General features: G+C 36.2%; 1 protein-coding gene across 11 annotated transcripts in view; it reads right to left on the reverse strand.

The window, feature by feature from the left end:
* The window catches only part of Ralyl (RALY RNA binding protein like), a 622,839-nt gene that overhangs the window by 27,269 nt on the left and 583,135 nt on the right, over positions 1-12,435 (reverse strand). For 9 of the 11 annotated variants that reach the window (XM_078016965.1, XM_078016963.1, XM_078016964.1 and 6 more), the window contains one exon: positions 9,284-9,456. The exons of 1 other annotated variant lie outside the window; for it this stretch is intronic. In XM_078016965.1, the coding sequence (XP_077873091.1) occupies positions 9,284-9,456 (173 nt within the window). The remainder of the gene's footprint in view (positions 1-9,283; positions 9,457-12,435) is intronic. One more of the 11 variants, XM_078016960.1, reaches the window with a different exon arrangement.

Below are 12,435 nucleotides of genomic sequence, written 5' to 3' on the forward strand. Positions count from 1 at the left end.
CACTAAGGAAAAACACACAATAAAATAAGCCCTGAGAAATTTGCAAATCAGTGAGCCAGAAAGTGGTAAAGTCTTTAATTACAATAGAGCAAGTAAAGATTGATGAGGTATATACAGATCAGAGCTAATGATAGAGGAAACCCAGGTAAATGTATGCATCCTTGTTTTGGGGGGCAGAAGAGGTAAATTTTGACATGAAAAGTTGGTCTTGAAAAAAAAGAGATGTGTTCACCAGTCAGACACAATTAAGAGTGGAGAGGTTATTCAAGGTAGAAGGAACAGCATAGATAAATGCATGGAGGCATGATGAAGTATGTTAAAGAAAATATAGTCTAGCACCCTCTGTCTACCTGCTTACCCATCATCATGCAGGTGCTGGATACTGTACTATGCGTGATGGATCTAAAATGAAGAGAGAACATCCAGGCCTCAGAGGGCTTTCAGTTTAGTTACAGACACTTAAAAGAAGTGGTAGTAGCATTGCAAAAAGTGTCCTAAGAGAGGTGATTGTGAGTTATGAAGGATTCTGTTGACTCCAACTGGAAATGTGAAGAAGGTTTGCACAGGGTGTGCTATAGGAGCTTAATATTGAAATAAAAATGAACGTTCACCAGGGTAAAGTACAGAATAATATTGCAGGAAAGTCAGTCCCTGCCCTCTGCCCTACCCCTCAGACAGCCTCTGCTGTTTATGTGCAATACTATACTCTCAGTACTCCACATCTTTGCCATCATTTGACATCAGTCATTTCTGACCATTCTGGGCTTAGGGGTGGGCTAACTGTAGTTTTAATTAGTATTTTCTTGAGGATGAATGATTTTTTAAAAAATATTTATTTATTTTTTAGTTGTAGTTGGACACAATACCTTTATTCCATTCATTTATTTTTATGTGGTGCTGAGGATCAGACACAGGGTCCCATGCATACTAGGCAAGTGCTCTACTGCTGAGCCACAATCCCAGTCCTGAGAATGAATGATTTTAATGGAGTTTTTAATGTGTTTACTTTTTCTTTGGTAAAGCATCTGTTTGTTCTTCCTTCTGTACCATATACTTCATCCCAGTGATTCTCAATCTTGGCTACACATTAAAACATCTTCAGACCCCCCAACTATGATTTAGTTGTTGTGGTTTGTGGGCTCTTGTCATTGATATAAATATTAAAAAACAAAACAAAACAAAATAAAACAAAAAAAAACCACTTTGGTGATGCTATATGCACCCAAATTTAGGCATGCCAAAACACAGATTGCTGGGATCTACCCTCAGAATTACTGATGCAGTGAGGCTGGGTTAGAGCCTGAGAATTTGTATTTCTAAGATATTTTCACCTGGTATGATGCTGCAGGTCCTAGGGCCATCCTGAGTTATATTGCTTTTGACAAATTAAACTACCAACTTCTCAATAGACTTACCAAACTCCTTCAAACCTTTCCCTACATATTCTATTCTCTCTCTATAAAAATGCCATCAAACCCTTGTTTTCCTTGCATAGCTTTTTCATTCTTCAAGAAACAGCTCAAATGTCAGAGCCTCTATTAAGGATGTTCGGATTCATTGGCCCTGTCATCTCACATCTCACTTCCCATGCTCTGTTGCATAATTCATGTGGTAATTGTGCCTATCATACCGTCTTGTTAATATGTTTATTAACAAGTGGTTGCAGCCACCCTCCCCTCTTTTTCCCAGTGAAAATTTATAGAACCAGAAATTTTATAACTATGCCTCCTTCTTTGAGTCTCAACATCTAACAATATTTGGTACATTAATGAGTTGCCACTATTTTGTTTAAAAAGGTTATTTAAAAACAAGTCATATTTGGTCATTGTTCAATGAATAAGTCTCTGGATGGCCAAAGAGGATGCAAGACATGAAGGTTCTCACATGCTCAAATTGTTTAAAAAAACAATTCACCATTTATTACTAAATTTATGGTCAAATCTATAAGCCAGAGAGCAAAATCTATAGCAAAAGTGAACATGAAAACTACATATAACCACAAGTGATAGTTAGCATTATCTTAAAAGAAAACATAAGGAGACTTTAAATTCTTTTGAACTGAGTAACTTGGGAACTATAAAATCAAAGAAAAATTTAACAAGATGAAATCAAAGTATGAGTCTTCTGAGAATATTACAATTGTTTCTTCCTGAAAATTTCTTACCAAATAGTAAGTACTTTTTAGATAAGTCTGAGTATTTTAGGGCATTTAAAGAGACAAAGTTCCAAATGAAGATTATATTGGTAGAAATATTGTAATGTTCTGTTGAAGGCTTCACTTGCAAAATGAGAAGATTATGAATTATGTGGTTTAAATATCTCCCACAAAGCTCATGTGTTGGTAACTTAATCCTTAAATTCATATGCTAATGATATGTGAATGTGGAGTTTTAAAAAGTAATTAGGATTAGATGATGTCAAGAGTGGGACCTTAGGATTGCATTAATGGCTCTTATATGAGAAAAGGAAGAGAAATCCAACCTAGCATGCTTGCTCTATCTCACCATGATGGGTCTTCTGTCACATTATGATGCATAAAGAAGTCTCTCACCAGATGCTAAGCAAATGCCAATACCATACTTTTGGATTTGCTAGTATCCACAATTGTAAATAAAAAAAAAATCTCTTTTCTTTATAAATCACCCAATCTGTGACATTTTGTTATAGCAACATAAAATGAACTAAGACAATGATAACACATGCTACAATTTTCTTGCTAACTTTGTGCCCATGATTTGATCAAGCGGAGTCCATGGCTAACCTTATTTAATATTTATAAGAGCCTTATGAGGTGGCCTACTCTATTCCATTTCACAAATGATAATACCAATCTGAAGGAAGTTAAATGATTTGTTCAAGGTCAGTATTCAATTGTATTTCTAATACAAGAAGCCAAGTGAATTTCAATTTCAGATAAAAAATATATTTTTGTGTGTGTGTGAAAGGATGTCTCATGCAATATATGAAGCATGATTACATAAGGAAATTATTCAATGTTTACTTGAAATGCACACCTAACTGAACATCCTGTATTTTTATTTGCTACTTCTAGAAACCTTATTTCTGCCTCACTCCAGAAACATTTGCATCAGACCCACAGATTGTATTGCATTCTAATTCTCTCATATATGGGCACTTCCTGATTTATTTACTTGAATTCATGGCATGAACTTGAAACTTTTGCACAGCAAGGCCCTTCATGTTCATGTCTGGCTTCTGCTTTATTGCTCTCCATTTCAGAAGACCAGCAAAGGCTCTGAGGTGGAATGGTGCAAATTTGGAGGCCACATCGCTGATGTGAGGTAAATGGTTCAGAACCAGGAGCTAAATCAGAGACATAACAGGGTCCCGGTCATCCAGGACTTTGTAGATCATTGTGGGGACCTGTTTCTATTCTGAATGAGATAGACAGTTACAGAAGAGTGTTAAGCAGAATGACATGGCCTGGCTTTAGGTTTTACAGGACCATACTGACAACTCTAGAAATGAATCCAGAGAGCAATAAGGGCGAAAATAGAGAATTATTGCAAAATAGCTCAATTGGCACTTTTCTTGATAGTGAAGTTCTTATTTCTGGTTTCAGGATGTTTTACTCTGAGTGACAACTTTCTGCTTGGAATTGAGAGGAGGGGAATCATTTTTCCAACTTTAATGAGAAATCTGGTGTGGCTTGTCTGGCTCCATGGGTCCTGCAAGGGCCCTTCACCAGCTGCACCTTGTGGGTGTTGCATCTTTGAAGATGGAAGGGGCAGCCCTGTTAGCTGAGAGCAACATCCTCTCACAACAGGTAGTAGCAGAGATTTTAACACGGCATCTTCAAGAGGAAAGCAGATGGGGAGCAGGTAGGAGAAGCACTGAATAACATGTGTTCTTAAATAGAGCAGAGACGCTTCCTGGAATCTTCAGAAATAACCAGGAGAGATTCCGAGGGGAGGATAACAAGGCACTACATGAAGAGGTTGATATTAAGCCTGTACTTTTATTCCTAATATGAAATAAAGCCCATAGTTTTATTCCTACTATTACCTAATTTGGAGTGGCATGGCAACATGCAGTTAGCAAAATTAAATGAAGTAAAAGAGAACAATAAATCAAAAATATATAAGAGGATCCAAATATTTACACAACAAGCAAAGACTTAGCACATTTTTAACTCAATGCCTACTTTGATATAGGCCTTTTAGATATGACTTCATTTACTTTTCACTAAAACACTGGGTCAGAAAAATATTATTGTTAATTCCCGTTTATAAATTAAAACTTTGAGTCCACAAGGACACAGGTAAGTACCCTGCATCAAGATACAGGGATTTGGGCTTGCTTCTGTCAGTCTACAGACAGAACTCTTTTGTATGAGTCAAGTTGTCCACCTTCCGAGGGAAAAAGCCCTAATGAGCTGTGCAGAGCTCTTTAGCTGAAATGGAAATGATTGAAATTACAAGAGTTGCAAGTGTTAAATCATGATGTGGAGCCCTTATTATAGATGACTCTGAAGAACTAGGATTCCAAGGTAAAAAACCAGTGGCAGAGATGTCTTCCTATCACAACCTGTACCTAACATCAAAGGCTTAGCCATATCCTATTTCTGGTGTGGAGTGTCTGGCTGGAAAAGACCTGGTGGTCATGGCCCTGACCCAAGTCTCAGTATCAAGGCACCCAGGCCAGGCCATTTGTAGGGGACACATGCACTATGGTTGTTCATACTATCCCTAACTCCATCCAAATTATGAAATGGCTTTCTGTAAGCCCTCAATATTTTTGTAAGGAGGACAGAGAGATAGCATATGATGTATTGACAGAGTTCAAGTTGTTGGATGTGGTGCTGAAATATATGTCCCAAATCAAAGATTCAGTAACCAGTTTCTGGCTTCCTTGTGATTTACACATCTAATGAATTTGTGTAGTACTACCTTTGGGGTACATGTCCCACAAGCTCATTTATTCTCTAGCTAGCATTCAGTCTAAATGATAAAAAAAATAATAAATTGAAGCACAGTTGATAAGGGGGACATGGAGGTGAAGGTTTTTGTTAGAAAAGGAACAAAAGGTTTCAGAAAGATGGAGACATTTTCAGTTTTGATCATAAAGAAAGCGAATATTGATCAGAATGCTTTATGCATTCCAGTTTTTCAATGGTTCACCAGAATGCTTACTTTGAGTTCTCTTCAATTGCAGGAATTAGATTTGTGGTCCAGACCTTTCCCAATGTGCATAGAAATTCAATAGCTAGTAAACTCAGGTGACTTACTGCTTAGTTGAATGCTTTGTTAAATCCTGAAAGATGCATTACAATGTAGTACTCAGTTTGCATACCTAAGTATTTATACAATCCAGCAAGGTTATTCTACTGTGGATTCTTACTATATTTGCCTAATTTGATTAGGTATAGTAATCAAAAGCAAAAGTCATTACAAGTACAATTCAAAATAACTCAACTTCTCCCAATTCATTTAAATATTTCCCTTGTCTGTAGTTTCCTTTGTGAATTGATGTTTTAGTTTTAAACTTCAGCCTGATCAAAGTACAGACTCCTGGGTGGTTTCCCTAGATGATCTATATCATCATTTTAAGCAAGCACTCAAGGCATTGGATCTAAGTTGACCAAGAATTTAGCTTAGGAAATCCCAAGATTAGCCTCTGTAAAGCTCCATAACATACCTGGCAGCTCTGTGGTGTTCTAGAGTGTTACTCTAGACTACTCTGTAGTAGCCTTTTTTGCACAGCTGAGGAAGGTTCATTGGTCATTTTGAATTAGCAGGGTCCTAAGCACTTATTATTGTTATACTACATATTATATATTATCATTATATATATTATACATTATTATACTATATATAATTATATATTATTATTATATGTTATTATACTATTATTATAGTATCTTTGTTATGACATGGACCACTTTTATTTTGGACTATGTTATTTTAAACAAAGAGAAACACAAATTTGGTGGAAATGAGTAAAGATAATAGAAAAGCTTGTGAAGTTGCTAGTAATTTTACTTTCTTTCTTTCTTTTTTGGAACTGGGGATTGAACTCTGGAGTGCTTTTCCAATAAGCTACATCCCCATCCCTTTTTATTTTTTATTTTGAGACAATATCTCACTAAGTTGCTTAGGGCTTCACTAAACTACGAAGGCTGGCCTTGAACTACTACTGATCCTCCTGCCTTAGCCTGCAGACTCTCTGGGATTACATTCATGCAACACAGCACCTGGACAGGAGTTTTATTTTAAAAATATTTCTTTGTCTGACTATCGACTTACCTACCTATTTGCCTATCATGTAAAATATCCAATGCATTTTGAATTTCATATATATCTTCCATAAAATGATCTGAGTGCAACAAAGGTTAAATTCTTTCCTTGACATTAATTAATACTTGTTGTTTCTTTAATTTGGTATCAATCGAGGTGAAGTTCCAATCCCACTTCTAACAGGAAGTCCTTATTGACCATGCCAGCTACGTGTGATTTCTCACCTGTAAGCCATATCTCCCCTATTGCCCTTACTCCCACTGCCCCATTTATACTATCTTGTATTTTGGTCTGTGACCTTTATCTTCAGTGAGTTAATCCTTTTTGAGGGAAAAACATGATTTTCCTTCTTTATTCCCAAAGAACAAGTCTCAGTGCCATTCATCAGTGATCCGTTGATAAAGATTAGCTAATAGATTTATTGAGAAATAGGAACATAGTAGTGATTTGACACTGTATGCCTAGTGTATCAATACACATAGTTCAATTTTAAGTAAATTTGAATATTGATTTCTATGCACTAATAAAATTTATGGATTTAGATCATGACAGAATCACAGTCTTTTAGCCTTGACTAGTTTTGTATAAACTATCAATTCTGAGTCTATTTTTTATAGATGAGGAAAATCAGTTCATTTCTCTATAAAAGACACTAAACTACTTGACACTAAAGAAACCCTTTTCTCAAACATTGCATTCCACCCTTAAAGCAATAATTTGTAATCATTTTAGTTATCTTTGCCTTCTTTTTCTTTTCCTTCTTTCTCTTCCTGTCCTCCTCCTTCCCCCTCTCCCTGTCCTCCTCCTCTCTCTTCCTCCTCCTCTCCCTCCCCCTTCTCTTCCTCCTCTCCCTCCCCCTACTCTTCCTCCTCCCCCTCCTTCTCCTGCTCCTCCTCTCCCTCTCCTGACTCCTCCTTCTCACTCAATTCACATGCAGTGGGCTCCCAAAATGTTCACTGAAGAGACTGCTTCATGGAAATCATTTCTCTAGGTGGTTAGGACTAGATGTTGTCTGCACAAGCTGTGTTGTGTCCTGTTTCACAAGGGAGACCATCACTCTAAGTCATTCTCCCAGCTCATTTTGCTGGATCTGCTTTGATTCTGTGCCTGTAGTAGTTTCACATTCATTCTCTCAGGAAGGCATTCTTGAGAGCCATTTGCCTTGAGCCGCCACCAGGGCGTGTGGATGCCAGCTCTCCTTTCTGTCTCCTAGTGAATATTATACTGCATTGTTGCTCTTCAAATCTATATTGCCGTCTTTCAGGAGAGAAAAGATTTGTGCTTTTTATTTCCCTTTTTGGGAATGCAACAGAGAAGTAACTAGCTTTGGGCTATGATTTGAAAGAATGAACAGGAAGCACAGGGTAAACAATAAATAATCTGTGTGGATGGCCAGAATGAGGAAGACTAGGAAAAAAATAAGATAGTGGGGGGTGGGGTTCCCCAATTCTTCTTCTTCCTCTGCTTCTTTTTCTGGCCATATTGTTTCAATAGTTTACTGGAAATCTATGTGGGAACAGGCAGTAGTAATAATGATGTAGATTTAGGAATCCTTGTCCTATAGATAATATGGAAAGCTCTGGTATTCTGTTCTGAGCTATTCCAGTATTTAAAGTGAAAATATGAAGGGAACATTTCTAGCATAAGAAACTAAAAATGAGAGATTGGTAATTATGAAAATTTCTCAGGAGACAGAAGAGGCTAGCTATGTAAAATCCTGCTGAGAAGTAAATTAAAATAAAACCAGAGAGGTATCCATTGGGAATGACAACATAAAGTCCTGGAAGACAAGCCACAATGGAATGCTGAACCAGAAGTTGGATTAAAATGAGTTGAAGAAGTCCTGTTGTAGAATTAAAGCTGAGGAGTTTCTTTGTCCTTCATTCTAGTGCTTAATGAACATAGTCCTGAAATTAATCTAATTCTAAAAATGGTACTTAAGTCCCTCAAATTTTAGCAGAATTTTGTAGAAATAGAAGTGGGTTGTTCAAAGCTCATATTTGAGAAGTTTAAAGTTGCCATGAAATTTAGGTAGAACTGGAATGTTTGAAGTCAGTATAGAATTCTGTAAAATTAGGCTGTATTTATAGTTGTGAATGAGTTTATTACCATCCCAGAACAATAGTGACAGATATTTTACAAAATTACTTAAGTAATATAGGTATTAAAATAAATTGGAAGCTGTAGTACCTAGGATAATCTAAGTTTTATATCATCAATCTATAGGTATTTAAGATACACACACACACACACACACACACACACACAAACACACACACACACAGTTGCCCATGTACTGTTTTATTAGTCAGGTCCTTTGAGATAGTATATTTAATTTCATGGTTGATAAAATATGAGAAATAACAGCCTAATCAGCACATATTTACCAAGTTCCTTGTGTGTTTATGCAGGAAATGGTGATTAGAAATGAGCAGTATAGTGATTAGAACATTGAGAGGAAAAAAATATAAAAAATCAAGTCATATCTAAATTCCCAGATCATCATGACAGATTACCAAGCAGCACAGACACTGGAAATGATGAGCTCAACACATACTCAGGGATCATCTTAGTAAAAAGACTATACAGAGGCCTGTTGACCACATAACTAGTATAGAAAATTGTCATTTATGAGTGACACTATTAAAGGAGGAGCCATGTGTCTTCAGTAAATAGTCTTTTGTCACCAGCATATTATGTCCATGTACAGTTAATTTCTAATTGTACAAATGCAAGATCGCTTTCATAATTGAGCATTTGGGAATAAAAGTATTTCAGATATTTCATTTGGAACTTTAGATATTCCTAAGCAAATATGTAATATTTATATTATTCATTTTTTACACCCTCATATTTGAAGTCGAGCACTTATTATGCACAAGGCACTATACTGATGTTCCCTTGAATATATGCATATAAGAACAAATGAGCCCCCAATGATTTAATTCTCATTTTAGAATGAATGTGTTGCTAACATGCTGGTGCTGTTATCCAGTGGATGTGTTCACCAAACAATTAGTTCCTACCAGCTCATGACCCCCATCTTCATCGAAGTCCTCCTCTATCCCATCAGTCATCTCTTCTCCATCCGCATCTTGCCCTCCTTCAGCAGGCTCCTCTGTAGAGTGATCTGCATTCTCTGACACACATTCATCTTGGATCAGCTCTATAGTCTCTTCCAACTGCTTCTTCTGAGCTTCTAGGGGGAAAAAAGCAAATGACTACTACCTTGACTTGCTCAGGAGTCATTTGGATAAACCATGAAAAACCATGACTGGGTAAACTCTGTATGTTTTAAGGCATGTTAGAAGGTAAGGTAATATTATATTTTCAGTTGAATTTGTTAGATCATGTAAATTGTGTACACATGTCTATGGGAGTTTGCATGTTAGCATATTCATTATTTAATGTAATTAGCAAAAATTAGGGAATCTAAATGGTAGTAGTATATAAATAAAGATTTATATAAAAACATGGATCTTTCTTACTCCTTTATTTTATAGGCAGTCCTTTTTAAGAGGGATATTCTCTCTGAAAGGAAAGCATCAAAAACAAAGGGCAAAAATCATGTATAAGATAGAAATTGTTCACTCAAGAAAGGAGAATAGAACAATCTGTACTAGAACAAACCTAAGGGAGTCTTATTGATAAATTCAAACCTAAGGGGAAAACAGGGGAAAAAAGAGCCTTACTAAGAACAAAAGTACAAAAATAATTATGTTTTCTTTACCTGACATATTTATGTGAACAATTCTCTGAAATTTTAAAGCCTAAATGATGTTGGCAGGTGTGATTAATTGCAATGGTTAAGAGCATAAATCCTGGTGTCAGACAACTGGGTTCCAAGTCCAGTGTCACCATTTAATGGGTTTGTGATGCTGTGCATAGGGGAAATGATACACCCTTCTTGAGCTTCAGTTTTCTCTTTCCTAAGATTAGGATGAATGTTTCTCAGACTTTCAGGGTTTGTAGCAGTAAATCAAATTGTTAGTATAGTGACTTGCCAATAATAAGTGCTCGACAAGTGAAGCCACACACTTCATTTACAGGATCCCCTCTAATTGCCAGGATCTGCGCACTGCATTTACAGAAGCTCACCTGATGGAAATCATGCTGATGGTGCAGCAATTATTTCCCATGGTGGTTGGTTTTCATTTCCTCTAAAAGTATCAGGATGCACTGGATATTGAAGAAATGAGATCATCTCATACTTCTCCTTCTCTAACTTATTCCCATATATCTTAAAAGTTGGGTGTTTCTATTCATTTTGATTATTGTTATTTTACCAGAATATCATTCCATAATTTGACTTGAATTTTAAAAGATGTTATATTTAGAGCTTATTTGTTGAAGTTTTATGGCAATAAAGATAATTTATAGAGTCAAAAGAGTCTGGGCTCTTCATTCCTCATTTTTTTCATGATACAAGTTAGAAGAAAAATAAGCATTGATTATATAATTTTTGACTCAGCATAAAACTTCAGATATGAGTAATATGTGAGTCAACAAATGCTGATAAAAATATTTATAAATTAGCAAATATTGTTCCTGTAAGTTGTTTAAGTTAGTAATAATAATTATTTCTCTAAATAAATGTGTATCTATGCATTTTTATATTTTACTGCTTCAAATAATATAGTTTGTTGAAAATAAGATGGTAGGATGGGGTATTCCCTGGCCCTACTATCAGAGGACAGGATTTCATTGCTACTTCAGTTACCAGTGGAACTATGGACTTTTTTTTTTTTTAAAGAGAGAGTGAGAGAGGGGGGGGGACAGAGAGAGAATTTTAACATTTATTTATTTTTTTCTTAGTTCTCGGCAGACACAACATCTTTGTTGGTATGTGGTGCTGCTAAGGATCGAACCCGGGCCGCACGCATGCTAGGCGAGCGCGCTACCGCTTGAGCCACATCCCCAGGCCCCGGAACTATGGACTTTGATTTAAGACTATATTTTGGCCTTTTGATCAGGTGATTAAGCACATTAAGTTACTCTTTTCTCATCTATACAAAAGTATTTATAAAAATACCTACCTCTGGGATTTGCTATGAGAATGAACAAAGCTTATATTTTGGAAATAGTTTTCAAACCATTCAGGACTGAATAAATGTGTGCTATTATTGCATACAAAAAGGAAACAGTGTGCTCTTCATTGTGAATGTGTTGAAATCTCAACAATAGTAACAATGGTGAGCACAGAACAAAAGGCCTGGTCACATCAGGGAGTGACAGTGGGAAAACTTGTGGAGATGAAGCTTTGTTTCAGAAGAGGAAAAGAGCTGGTGGATTTAACAAGGGTTAAAAATAATTACAAGGGTCATCCTTGGAAAATAATTGTTATGGTTTGGATATGAGGTGTCCCCTGAAAAGCTCATGTGTTAATACAGGAACATTCAGAGATAAAATGATTAGTTTATGAGAGCTGTAATTTCATTAATGGATTAATCCATTTTATGGATTAATTTGAATGAACTCCTAGGTGGACTACTGTAGGCAGGTAGGGTGTGGTTAGAGGAGATAGGTAACTGGGGGTGTGGCCACAGACAATATCTTGTCCTTGGCTTCTCACTCTGCTACCCTGGCTGCCATGAACTGAGAAGCTTTTGTTACCCATCCTTCCGCCATGATTTGCTGCCTCACATCAGGCCCAAAGCAATGGAGTCAGCCAACTTGGACTGAACCTCTGAAATAATAAGCTTCAACTAAACTTTTCCTCCTTTAAGATGTTCTTGTTGGATAGTTTTGGTCACAGTGAAAAAAATCTGACTAACAATGGACAAAACCTGGGCTTTTTTGATTTTCTCTTAAAGGTATTTATTTCATATACATAGACACAAATATTATATATTCACGGATGTTTTCCTACCAGTTTATTAGCTTCATATTTTTCCTTATAACCACATAACTCATATAGCAAGTAAGCAAATTCTGCTTTGAAGCCTATACTTTTTATCTTCATGTATGTGTACAAGTGTACTAATGGAAATAAGTACAGTAACATAAATTCTTCCCTTTTCTTTGAAGTCTATGTAACTTTTAGCACAAGATTCCTAGGAAGTCTATAAAGTGGCTATTGTAAAATCTAACCAAGATTTTTCTTTCTAAATCTAGAAAATTATCATCCAAATTGAGTTGGAAAATAGTGATTTAAAAAACTGGTTAATCTAAAGAAGAT

The sequence above is a fragment of the Ictidomys tridecemlineatus genome, chromosome 7 (assembly GCF_052094955.1).
Source record: "Ictidomys tridecemlineatus isolate mIctTri1 chromosome 7, mIctTri1.hap1, whole genome shotgun sequence".
Taxonomy (NCBI): domain Eukaryota; kingdom Metazoa; phylum Chordata; class Mammalia; order Rodentia; family Sciuridae; genus Ictidomys; species Ictidomys tridecemlineatus.